General features: G+C 38.6%; 1 protein-coding gene across 1 annotated transcript in view; it reads right to left on the bottom strand.

The window, feature by feature from the left end:
• LOC133526490 (titin homolog) overlaps positions 1-14,246 on the bottom strand; it is a 133,290-nt gene that overhangs the window by 20,866 nt on the left and 98,178 nt on the right. Inside the window, 7 exon segments of the mRNA XM_061863146.1 lie at positions 1,645-1,777; positions 2,738-2,805; positions 4,096-4,316; positions 4,870-5,079; positions 5,867-6,033; positions 8,698-9,316; positions 10,216-10,309. Coding sequence (XP_061719130.1) covers positions 1,645-1,777; positions 2,738-2,805; positions 4,096-4,316; positions 4,870-5,079; positions 5,867-6,033; positions 8,698-9,316; positions 10,216-10,309 — 1,512 coding nt within the window.

Here is a 14,246-nt window from a genome sequence, read left to right as displayed (position 1 = left end):
GTCATTGGGGCTTGTTTACACATTGGTGTTTATTGGAGTTCGTACATTTACTACTTGATACTTGCGTTTAGTTATAAAAGGAAACACATTGATTAGTGTTTAGTGCGAGTTCATGCATAGGTCGTATCGTATCGTAACGTATCTAGACGTTTTGCAATATACAAATATGAAAAAAGAGGTGGCCTAGCACATTCTGATGACTGGTTTGGCCTAGTGGGTAGTGACCCTGCCTACAAGCTGATGGTCCCGGGTTCAAATCCTGGTAAGGGCATTTATTCGTGTGATGAGCATGGATATTTGTTCCTGAGTCATGGGTGTTTTCTATGTATTTAAGTATTTATAAATATTTATATATTATATGTATCGTTGTCTAAGTACCCTCAACATAAGCCTTATTGAGCTTACTGTGGGACTTAGTCAATTTGTGTAATAATGTCGTATAATATTATTTATTATCATATTTAAAAATAAAAATATCTTTTTTTAAACTTTATTTCCATAGCCAATGTTTGGCGGGAAAACATGTAAGTACTGTAATTTATGAACCTACTCATTAGAAATAGATTTGAAATTTGTATGAAATAAAAATGTATAAAATATTCGTAAATCTTCTTTAGCCCACGCCAGCATTTTAAAAGCTTAAATCTATTTTTAGGGTATAATTTTCAAAAGCAAGTATTTTTTCCCCGCCAAACATTGTCTATGAAAATATAGTTTTAAAAGTATATGTGATAGGCCATTCCTTGTTTCATATTTATCTATTGCTAAACTTATCTAGTGACCTATATAATATATATACGCTCTTTATAATATATATCTGTGGCACTTTTTTCGTATCGATATTTTCAGACGTGACTGTACATGTCACTAAACGGAAGTGGCAAATGTACGAACTCAATGTGTAATCAGGCCCCAATGTGTGGACTAGCTACACTTACCCGTATTGACTTTAACAAAATACTTGAAATTGAATTAATCTCGTTCTGTTTCAGAAATATAAAGATTTTTGTTTTAAGACGAAAGTGGAGGATCGCGCAAAATCGACTTTTCATACAACCGTAGTCCTCATTTTCCTCTCTGGTTTTTTTTTTTTAGGTTTAAGATTCTTTATTTCTCACTAAGAATTTGACAATTCACTTACATGAGAACTTAAAGCTATACAAATACATTTATTTTGCATGAAATTAGCGAAAGAACTAAAAATATAGAGGGTATTTAAACATACAGTAAAATAAAATCTGCCGATACACTTAAACAAAACAAGGTAAACACTCCGTCTGTTCAGATATACACAAAACATTTTGTAATTATTAGTAAGCTAAGGCCAGCGCAACTTGTTTCCGAAATTAACATTATTGAAAATATTTTGACACAGCCATGCCCATACGTTTGAGTTTTTTGAAATTTTTAGTTTTTTTAAGAGATAGGAGCATTTAAAAATTTGTACGAAATATGTTTTTCACTCCTAATTTGTACTATAATCAATAAATCTAAAAAATCTGTCGTAGGGGCATACCTATGGTTAATATTCAATCAAATTATATAAAAATATTTTCCATAATGTCCATATCCAGCTAGGACCAAGTTTGTATGCAGAAACGGCCGCCCTCTTTCCTGTTAAAAGGTAACTTTTGCCAACTGTACCTTGAGGAAGTCTCGTAACCAGTAGACGTCAGGTTTGGGGTCACCCGTGACCTCGCACTCTATGATGACGGTGTCGCCCTCGTAGGCCTCGCTGGACCGCGGCTTTCGGATGAACATGGGTTCTTTGGAATACCTGTACAATAAGGAGGCCTACGTTTAGTCACTATTAACCAGTTGCACCATCTACACTTGACAGACTGATCAACGTCACCCGGCACTCCGCGGCAGTTTTACTATGAAACTTCCCATACAATAAAATTAAGCGAATGCTTTAACGGTGACAGTCTGACAGACTGTTTGGTGCGACCGACCCTTAGTAAATTATTATTTGTATTTCTTTGGATTTGACGGGGCTATAAATCCCGGTCTTTTGATAGGCTTGCGTGGGGTTATAGATCCAACACGTAGAGCCCTTGGAGAGCTTTAATATCATGTAGAACGCCTGCTGGAACCCGTTTACAGGCGCAACAATAGACACCCATGAACCGGTCGCAGAAAAAGTGAACAGTGTAACGGTCTATGGATTGAAGTTTGGGTGGACTATAAGACTGGGTTATTGCAAAGACGTCCGGGCACCTGCCATAAAAATGTTTTCTTAATAATACATTTATTATTACTTTATACGAAAGCGACTGCCATATAACCTTTCAACCCAGAGGGGAGACTAATACTTATTGGGATTAGTCCGGTTTCCTTCACGTCTTCCTTCACCGAAAAGCGACTGGTAAATATCAAATGATAGATCATTTCATTCACAACGACGCCTATTATCATGTTATTACAGTATAGATTTGACAAATCCGCGCATCGTGGATGACACGAACTATATTGTCCATAACCTCATCCAACAAGTTCAAAATATTATACCAAATATTCTCCTCACGTGTGAAAGTCAACATCGACATTGGCGAATACACCCTGTGGAAATTGGCAGGGAGTAAAAGAAAGAAACAAAAAAAATCGTGCATAAGTTCCGAAAAACTCATTAGTACGAGCCGGGGTTTGAAACCGTGATCTTCGGATTGAAAGTCGCACGTTCTAACCGCTAGGAGATCTTTCGTTCGCGAAATTCAGAATTGATAAATGTACTTACGGAACGTCAGGACCAATTAGTGTCGGCGGTGCCCTCTTCTCAACCACTGGTCCCTCTATCACCTCCACCTTTATAAAAGGAAAAATATTTAAGTTCATTATTATTATTGGGAATATTGGGGTTTTGTGGGCCTTTGAGTGCCACGTCGACCAAGCAGTGATCTATTGTGACAGCCCTTTAAAGTAAATTTCTAATGCCCGTTGAATCCAGGAAATTCCAGACTCTTTGGGCCGTAATGTACTGTACGTCATAGGGGTGCAATACGTGCCGCCCTAAGTGGGTACTTCTTTTTGACATTAGTGGTGCATAGGAACAGAGAATGTGCATTGCAGTCTCCTCTCCTGGCAGAACCTGCATGTCGCATCTTGTTTCTTTCCAATTTGAAACATGTGTTTGTTCAACTTACAGTGTCCAGTCAATATTCTGGTCACCGCGCAGGTTTTATGTCTTTTGAGCCCTAGAAGCTCCCTGGCAATTATGCTGTTGAAACCTTTGATTAGAGCTTTCGAATGTACTTGTCCTTTGACGAACTTCCATCAATCGATTGCTGTAGTTTTTTCTAAGTTGTTAAGCAGAGAATATGCATCCCGTTTTGTGATTCCTCGGAACGGTTCTGGGCCGAGCAGAGGTGTGTCTATTTAAGAAAGTTACTTAATGTAAGCTCAGGAATGCACCCTTGAAATTAACGGAAAAAAAAACACGGTGTAGATATAATATTAGGTAACTATGCATATCGTCGTCTAGTACCCACAACACAAGCCTTATTGAGCTTAATGTGGGGCTAAACTAGATCGATCTGTGAACAATTGTCCTTAGGTCTTAGGTAGTGGCGAAAACCGTTTATAAGGTAAGACCGTCTACAAGCTCTTTCGTCGCTTTCAACACATTCACCGCTGAGCTACGGACATAACGCTACGTCGTAACCGATAAGGCCGCGTAGCCAATAGCTCCGTAGCTTAGTGTAGTCAGCTCTCTCTATCACTCTTCCATATTAGTGCGACAGTGACAGTTGCGTTTCGTTCGCCACGGAGCGTGAACGATAGGCACGTAGCTACGCGGGCTGGTTATAGCGCTACGTCGTAGCGGAAATGCTTTCGTAGAGGCAAAACGACAACGTGTCGCCATTAGCGCAAAATGAGTTAACTCTTGTGTCTGTACACACACTCCACTTGAAAAAGGCCTTTAGAGCTGAAGGAGCGAAGTTTCTTCCTTTTTGATGGTCTCTGAGCGAAATACGTCTATACAAATACGAGAGTCCTTATCCCGTGACGGTCTGCCTTGTAGTAAAATTTATATGCCGGTCTTCTCCACATTGCCCTCATAATATTTATTTATTTATATTATTTGAGTGTACTCACCTTCCCCGATGTGGATGCACTCCCAACCTCATTGGCCGCTGTGCATGTATAAACACCCGCGTCCCGCGCCGTTACCGACGCCAGAGCCAGCTCTATCTGTCCATCTCTGTCTAGCGTCATGACCGCCCGGCGGGAGGGACGGAGACGGATGCCGTCGCGGTACCAGGTCACGCCGACTGATGGGTACGCTTCTACTACGGCTGTTATTCGGAGTTCATCACCTGAGAAGATTAAGAATTAAGTTGCAATGAATTCAGGTCCTCCGAACGAAACTTACTGAGCACTGAGTGGACGGCCGTGCGTCCCGGGATCGCGGATGTTGGAATCGTTATTTTTAATTAGTTTTAACAAAAGAAAAGTAATTGATAAGTTCGATCAAAAATAAAATTATGCATTTTTAGAAGTAATTTGTCGCGATTTTTTCTATCGAGCGAAAGTTGTCAAATAAGGTTTAGGATCGATGAAGTTATTAAAGAAATTATTTTTCATAAACTCCTCTGGCTGAACGCACTGCACCTTAAAGTAACGTAATGAGCTAATAAATGTAAACAAACATTCAATATTTTTTATTTGAAATAAATTATTAACTTGTCTGTGTATGATAAGGACCCTAGCCGAATGTTTACTATTTTTAGTGATATTTTTGTATTTTATTCGAGAACGGTTTTTTTCTGCTGTATACAGCACCACCGAGATTTGAATCCACGATTTTTAACCTCCACGTTGGTATGAACGCGCCTTAATTAACCTTATTTAATTTATTTTTTTATTTACCTTCCCGGAGCCTATAAAGCGGTTCCAACCCGCAGCACAGCTCGGGCGCCACGTACGCGCGGATTCCCTTATCGACCACGAGACTGCACCGACACGACACCGCGCCACTTGAGTTCCGTGCCGTGCACGAGTACACGCCGCCGTCCTCTAGTGTACACGGCGCGATTTCTAGTGTATGGAATAGCTCATCTTTGAAGTGTGTATGGCGATCTGTTGAGAAAAGTTTATTAAGAACTTTGTGATGTTATTTGAGGAACTAAAGGGATCTTAATATTAATGGCATTTATACCATTTCATACAATGTAGATAATACAAATCATTGACAGTAAGGTGTCTGATTTATAGACAACTTCACTTAGGTACGAATTTGATATTAAAGCCGTGCCACTTAACCCATACAGTTTAAAAGGTAATCAGATGTAGTTTTATAATCGAAGCCAGCATATCTGTGACTGAATAGGTATATTTACGATCTGTGAACAATGAATTCGGAACACATGTGCATCATGAACTTTTGTTTATAAAAGCTCATATTAATGGATAATATTTAATATTTTAACCTTACACGTGAGTCGGACCGGATACGAAGCGTACCTGACCAGTCACGAAGCCAATACCTACTGTCTTCATACACCTCATCGCCGTCTAGCTTTATACCAGGTGATGCTCGCCGTCGGACCTGATACGTGAGTCAGACCGGATACAAAGCGTATCGGACCGTCGCGGAGCCAATACTTACTGTCTTTATACACCTCCTCACCGTTGTTACCGAGTTTTTAAACCGAGAAAGAGGCCCGAGCTGGGTGGGCAGCTGCGGGGTTGCCATATTAAACTAAAACGTTTCGTTTCACATATTTATGTGCCTTGTATGGTACAACCGTCCTTATACCAGGTGATGCTCGGCATCGTACACCTGACCACCTGACACGTGAGATGGACTGGATGCTAGGCCTACACGGATAGGTCACCAAGCCACATCGTGAACTGAGATACTTACTGTCTTTATACACCTCCTCGCCGTCCTTATACCAGGTAACGCTCGGCGTCGGACACCCGACAATCTGACACGTGAGACGGACCGGATACGTGGCCTGCACGCGCCGGTCACGGAGCCGCATCGTGAACTGAGGAGGATAGTCGCCGGATACGTCGGAGGAGCGTTCTCTGAAATACGGGGATCAGTGACAATACAATACTCTTTTTTGCACACCACACATATTTTACAATAAATGTACATAAACATAACCAATTTAATTAAGAGCGATCTCTTCCAGACAACCTTTGGGTATTTTTGGGTAGTTAAGTACTCATCTTCCTGGCGTTGTTCCGGTTTTTAGCTACGGCTCATGACTGGCCTGGTGTCCAACTGGTTGCACTACATTTTACGGAAGCGACTGCCATCTGACCTCCCAACCCAGAGGGGAAACTAGGCCTTATTGGGATTAGTCCGGTTTCAGGAAAAGCTATTGGTACCTAAATATCAAATGATATATCGTACATAAGTTCTGAAAAACTCATTGATACGAGCCAGGGTTTGAACCCGTGGAAAATTGGAAAATAGAAATTCGCATGACGTTACCGCTAGGCTATCAATGCATCAAGGTCAATTAGATACTGATAAACCTAATTTGGGGATCACTTTCCATCACTTACTTATTTAATCTCTTGCAGTATATTTATTCTTGGTTACTATTCATTTAGGTTTTTATAACTTACCAAAGAATCATGAATATAGTTTCGAGAAGAGGATAATAGTTGGGTACTTGACACATGTTGAATATTAAAACAAAATATAGTTAAATGGATATAAAATGAGCCATCCATTACAAAAAAGTTGAATTAAAAAAAATTAGATTATAAAAAAAAGGCTCCAAAATCTCAAAAAAAAAATTGACTTACAAAAACAGAAAATAAAATGATACCATTCGATTCCTTACATTTTATTGAAAAATAAATTGTACAACAACTATACACATAAACGCAATATTTCAGGGTCAAAATGGCAATTTCCTTGGTGTTCCATACATTTACGACATACTTATGTAATGTGACGCCACATCATGTTCTCATTTTGTTAGAGGCGTTTCAATCGTCGAGTGCGAGCGTCAGACTTTAACTCTCATTTCTGACCTTTGTGTTGCTTAAATGCCATGAGTCCTATATAGATATTTGATCCTCAGGAAAATCAAGATCGATTGACATTATTTACAAAAAACTGTCAAGTAGCCAATTGTAGCCCCAGACAATAAGTTACAATAATTGATTAAAATGTTATTAAACAATAAAAGATGCAGTTGAAAGCCTTTTCTCAACAGTGACTCTGTAGTTTAAAAGTGACAGACACCATTTTAAAGGTTTAGGTAAAAACACTACCTGTTGAATGTGTGAGTAAAGTGTTCAAAATAGACATTCTATGTTTGAAATTTGTAATATAACGTATGGGTTTATGCTTGTTTTTGAACCTTTGCTTTACACATTTATAAATGTAACATTGTGCATAAACATAAAGGTATAACAATAATAATCTTACGTGTTTGCATATACTACTTGTTTACTTCTAAAACGGCTTGGCAACGGCCGCAGTCAAGATGTGAAAAATTGTTCACTGTTCATCTTTTGTTTACCATGTCATCATGTTAAATATAAAGTTTTATTAAATAAATAATGTTGCAAACTACACAACATGTTAAGTATAAATCGATTGTACGTATTGAATTATATAAGGACGGTGAATCGGTCAGACGTCAGGAGTCTTCGTATTTGTGGCCTCGCTCATGAATCTCATGAATATACAATAGAGTTTATCACAGAAGTAGAGTCAGCTGCAGAGACTGGTGACCCCCCCACCCCGCCTAACCCTCTGCATAAACCGATTGTAAGCAGGGGGGTCACCTCTCTCTGCCGCTAACTGTACATTTCAAAACTTCGAATCCACACAGTTGATAAATCCGGACAAAAGGTGACAATTTATAATTTTCGTGATGTAGTAAGTTATTAATATGTCGTGTGACATCCATTACAATGTTTAAATAAAAACGGTTACATTCACTTAAATTATTGGTCGCTATTGGCGACATGTTTTGAATCCATCGGGGTCCTTTCTCAGGCTTGAGTGCGACGGCTGACGGATGACGGACGGATGGGTTCGAAACATGTCCTGGTGTCATGTCATGTGTAGCGACGAATAATTTACGCGAGTGTAACCGTTTTTCTTTAAATATTTATGTACAACCTATAATAAACGTTTTTAGATTTTATTGTGCTAATGCGTTTTTTCTTCAAACTGTACACAGTTCACGCAAGAAAGGCTTTTAGTAAAGTTTTTACCTCGTCGTCTATAGGTAGACAATATCGACCTATTTCAGGGACAACAAAAATTGAGGGGTTCGATGTTTAGCCCGCATCATCATTTAGTAGCGGAAGAAACAACGCGCTAAAAGTATCTAGCATCCTTAAATACTTTTATAAATAGGGATATATCTATACAGTTCGCAATCCAAAGTATCTGGCACAGTCCAATTGTTCTACTTACAAAGACATTTTCTTTTGTTTGTTTATTAGAGAATGGTAGATGTTTTATGCGTAGGCTGATCCGCTACTTTTGATGCTAATTGTTAATTATATAAATTTCGAAACCTGTAAACTCTACATGTCAGGTTTAGCTCCTCATAATTAACCTTTTAACCGCTTAGAATTTTTCACCAAGCGTGTTCGTGTCGCCACCGGTACCGGTTGTCAGACTGGGGCGAAATGAGCTGGATATTGTCTTATAATATCAGACTACGGCGGTTAAAGGGTTAGTTTAAAAAGACTTAAATATCAACATACCTTTTCAGTTTCGCATCAGCTTCCCACAAAAGTTTATCCGTGACGACCGACAGCCGAGCGTACGTCGACGACCGCCCGTGCTCGTTGCTGGCCTCACAGCTATACCTGGCCTCATCCTCCTCCCTGATATCACTGATCACCAGGCGACAGTCGTAACCGTTGAAGGAAGCCTTCATTCGCTCGTCTTCAATCTCCTGACCATTCCTCATCCAAACAACCTCAGGTACAGGCTTGCCTTTAACGCTGCAGCTCAGGTCTGCCGTCGTTCCAATGAGGACTTTCAATTGTCCTGGTAATATGTCTACGAACTCTGGACGGTCGCCAGCCAAGCCAATTCCTATAGGTGTCGAGGTTTGGACGGATTCACCCCAGCCGTAGCGGTTTCTTAAAGTCACTCTAAAGTGGTACTGTTCTCCTTGCTTTAAATTAAATACATCAAAGCAATTTCTCGGGGTTATTCCCAGTTCGGTCCAACGCGCGCCTCCTTCTTTGCCAAGCAACCAGCTCTCAACTTTATAAGCAAGGACAGGGGTGGTCGTGTCCGGTTTCGGCCAGGCTAGCGAGACCCAGTTGTTACCACCGTCTACGACACTGGGCTCGCTCGGTATACGCGGCACAGCTAGAACAAATATAATGTGACCTTATGATAAACTTGATCATCTGCCAGCTATTTTTGTGCCAGTGTTATTGGTTTCCGATAGCGAATTAGGGATTTGATGCCAATTTGGCGATGTGTTAGGCAGTTAAAATCTTAGACAGGTATCAACAGTAATACACGGTGTTTTTGTTTGACTCACTAAGACACTGAGTACAATTTTTTGTACATATTCCAAAATCTATTTTGAACTTTTATTATGTAACTAAGGGTTCCAAATTCAAAAACAAAACAATTGCTTCTAGGTCTTAGGAAGTTAACTTCAGGGTATGGCTAAGTAAATTTGAGAAAACTGAACAGCGCAGTTTTTTTTTCGTGATTAATATCGTTATTGTAACACGGACATTATATTTAAATCCACCAAACAAAAGAAAACTATGACATATCAATGACATTTCGAATATCGATCGTCCGAGATAGTACTTGCGTTTAGTAGGAAATGTATAAACTCATACTAAATACTAATCTAAATGTAAACAGACCGTAAGGCAAGTGTACACGCTCGTAGGGGCCTTATCAGATAAAATAAATCATTGATTATCCAAAATGAAGTTAATTAGAATACCGGTATCATCGAGAAAATTACTTCATTTAATCTCAGGGATGTACCCTTGAATTAACGGACTTTAAAGTAAACACCCTATAAAATAAAGGTGCGTTAGAAAACTTCAACAATTGGGGAATTTTGATAATCGCTAATAACTAATAAACTAGAAAATTTTCATACTTCGAATTTTGGAGCAACGCAGACACATTTTACATTATATAAACTAATAACATAATTTTAAGTATAATAATGATTTTTTTAGTGTGCTTAAGAAATTAAGTTAAAACTAATGGTCATCTTGGTGGTATTTACTTACTGTCATAATTCCGACTGCCGTAAGAAATGGCGGAGTCATCCAACGGATACGTCCAGTCCGAAATCAAGTTCTCTGACGACGCTCTCTGTCGCACCTGGAACAAATGAACCTTAATAATAATGTTGTAATGTATATGTTATCGTATAAACCAGTAGGGCCAAGATGGTCGGCTCTTTATCATTTGTCACCATACCTGTCACGTTCTAACAAGTATGTAAGTGCGAAAGTGACGGGCATAGCGATAAAAATGGAAGCATACTGCCAATACTGTTTTTAGTGAAAACGCGTTTCTGGTTAAAACTAGTTTTCCGCATCGAATCAGTGAAAACGCGTTTTCACTAGGTAAACTAGTTTATGTTAGATTACTAGGTACGAAACGGTACCGAAATTAAATTCTTTGACTGTACTTAGGTATCAGGTTTTGTTATAAAAATGTTCTTCGGGTTTATTTTATACTACATCTGTCCTCGTAATTGGAGTGGTATAAATCGAAATTGGGGCGTATTCCGATTGTAATAACAGGTTTTAGTAAACACCCTACAATGGAACAGGCACCAGTAATGGGATGGTATAGACAAATCCTGTAAAACAAGTATTTACCATCAGTTCTTAATCGCTGGCAACATTTTATCATAAACAAGAGCCAAAGAGCTGTTTAAGTTAAATTTTTCATTGATATTTTATAGTCTGAAAATTAATAGCGCCATATATCCCATGACTAGAGCAAAAAACCATAGTTTTAATTGGTTGATAATATTGAAATCATTGCAGTAGCTTTCATTAAATACATAGAAAACATAAAGGACAATGGACATTCAACTTTTAAAGCATAAAGCGGTAGAAATTTTACAGATATCGGTGAAATATCAATAATACTCCAAATTTTCTCTTAAATGTGCCATGATTAGTGTCGTTAACATAGCGACGACCGATTTGGCCTAGTGGGTAGTGACCCTACCTATGAAGCTGATGGTCCCGGGTTCAAATCCTAGTAAGGGCATTTAGTCGTGTGATGAGCATGGATATTTGTTCCTGAGTCATGGGTGTTTTCTATGTATTTAAGTATTTATAAATATTTATATATTATATTTATCGTTGTCTAAGTACCCGCAACACAAGCCTTATTGAGCTTACTGTGGTGTGTCCTATAATAATAATAAAAAAATATTTATTTATATGAGAATGATCTGAATTTGTTATGGAATCTGTCAGTGTCTATAGTGGCTCTTCAACCAGAAACGGCAGATATTGTTAAATTATCCAGATCAAATTGATAACCGGTTATTATGAACAGAATGCGCCTCCTGATGATATAAAGACGGTGAGCCGGCCGATAGTTTACATATATCCTTACTCAGATGACCCAAACGGCCATCGCGCTTATACAGGGCGTGTTGAAAGGTAACACAGTGCTTACTTTACCATTTTTACGAAGGTGCTGGGCCAAAATTTTTGCCCCCAAAAATTTGTGACAGAGAAATTAAGTTATAAATTTCTTTCATGGTAAATGTAATTTACAGCTGAAAAGACATGCAATAGCATTCATCTTTTTTTTTGATAAAATACAGAAATACAAGCGTGGACATAGTGGTCCAAAACTAGACAACTAAAAGAATTTCGACCTGGCTAATGCAAAATTGTAGTTTTTGTAATGAATTTTTACACGTTTTAATCAAGGGCAAATGCTAAGCAAAAAACTCATTGAAACAGACTCCAAGCAACATCTTAAAAGGTTAAAGTTGGCTTGATGGAAAAAAAATCACGATAACGTATCTAATTTTTATTAGTAGTTAAATCACCATCTAACCTTTTATCAAAACGCAATGCAACTGTTTTCTATATATATGAAGAAGTTTATTTTTTGTTTCTAAATTAGGACAATATCATTATTCTTCTTTTTGCCGTGGTTAAAACAAGTAATAAAACGTTAACTCCATAAAACTTACCGTCGACGGTAAAGTCTACTTCATAAATATGTCTACATTTGCAAAGTATTAAGGTGAAGACCTTAATCCTTTGCAACAAAATTAAAAAAATGTATACTGATTTAATAACTCCACTGTACGACGAATTTTTTTGATTTTGCTAGGCTAAGATCAAAACTTTGTGTTAAAAATCCAAGCAAAAAAGTTATATTCTCGGTATATATTACTTTAAGATAGCCGGTATGTCTTCCCATACTAATTAATTGTTCCGCTCCACCCTGTACAGCGATGCAGCGTTAACAGTGTTTAATTCGGTATCTGTGTTATGGACAACTCAAACTGACGAGTTCTCGCTTCACGCAGACAACAGTCAGTCTACCACCGACCATCGTCCACCGACAGTCACCATCAAGGTAATGAATATCTACTTTTAAACTTACTGACAAGACTAAGAACTCAGCAAAAACATACTTAAGCAAGAAGGAAGACAGTTCTGGAGATGAAATCTAAAATACTTGTAACTCTCCTGATATTAAACACCGTTTGCGAAGCACGTCGCTACCCGATAGTAAGAAAGCGCTTGGGCAAAAAAAGCAGCCGTATCGTGACTCCTTACGGCCAACATGTTAAATTAGCTGTCCCGGAGAATCTGGCTAACGCTCCGGTACTTCGGCAGTTAGATCCTGCTGCTGAGAGACTACTACCTGCCTTCGGTGGTCCGCAGACACAAAAGACACATGCGATTCATCCTAGAGATCTGTCTTCTAAACTAAAAAATATTGCTGGTATAGGGAATGGATCGGCGTTAAAGTATGAAAATGTAGACGCTAAAACCATCTACCTTAAGAATGAGTCTTCGCTGAATAGCAGCCACCTTTCATCAGATAATGCGACATTTCAAGCTTCAAACAACCAAGAAACCCAAAAACCCAAATCGCGACCTGTAAGAGACGCGTCTTCACAAATTAACATCAGCTATCCCCTGACAGATATCATTGAAGAATTAGAACACCCTAAGTTTGTTGAGGAGCGGCGTCGTGACGCTCCAATATCCGTGTACCCCAACTACGATCCCGGGAACTACGGAACGGTCGACGAGCATCCAACACACAGCACAACTTCAGGGTCGACCAGTAAACCAACAACTCCCGTTAAAGTTACAAAGAAGACTTTCTTTGTTCCTCATTTACCAGAGAATAAGCTAGCGAGAAATCCAGCAACAAAAGACACGCCGGACGGTATTGGAGTCGGTACACTGTTATCAAGCTTAGCATTATGGAATACGCGAGCTGGCCGGCAATATTATGACAACGGGAAGCTGACGAATCCTATCCACGAAGATTTAGTTAATTGTACTCTGTCTATAAATAATTCTAACCGAACTGTCACGGGTAGAATGCCATGCTCTGTAGCCGTGTCTGTGATGCGTGCAATGACTATGAACGCGGATTCAAATAATGCAAGGGAAGAGGTGGAATGCACTATTATAGGAGTGTCTACAACGCATAATGAGTACATGACGACAGTTCCTTGCTCTATGCTTGTCCAGGTGACCAAAGAACATGAGAAAAACTTATTTAAGGGTTTTTAAACAGATAGAGAGTTACCAAGTCCATAGATCCCATATAGGTAGGCATTGTTTTACGATTTCTCTTCGAGAATGTGTGGTAGTTTTTTAACATAGATAACGTATTGGTGGTCCAATAATGTGTGTTTAAAATCTTAGTAAGATTAGGTTAAAATAATGTATATAGACGTATTTGTGATACAAATTCGGTAATGAAGCAATTTTAAGTTTTCGGTTGTCTATTTTATCATATAATTATGCATTTATAGCCATAAATACTTAATTTAATGAGATTTAGTTCTTAATTGCATACTGTTGATTTTAGTATCTACTATTATATATTACAATGCAATATTACTTATATTAAAAACATTGTATATGGCCATTTGTTTTTTTTTATAAACAACTGTTTAGCTGCAGAGGCAATTATAGCCTGGTGGACAAAAAGTACCCCTCAGTTTCTCCACGCGTACTCGACCACAATGGGATTGAAAAGCACCGTAAGAACAACAATATTTGTAATTCGTGGCGATATCATG

This window comes from Cydia pomonella, chromosome 1, assembly GCF_033807575.1.
Source record: "Cydia pomonella isolate Wapato2018A chromosome 1, ilCydPomo1, whole genome shotgun sequence".
NCBI classification, from domain to species: Eukaryota; Metazoa; Arthropoda; class Insecta; order Lepidoptera; family Tortricidae; genus Cydia; species Cydia pomonella.
This window is presented reverse-complemented; position numbering and strand designations above follow the sequence as displayed.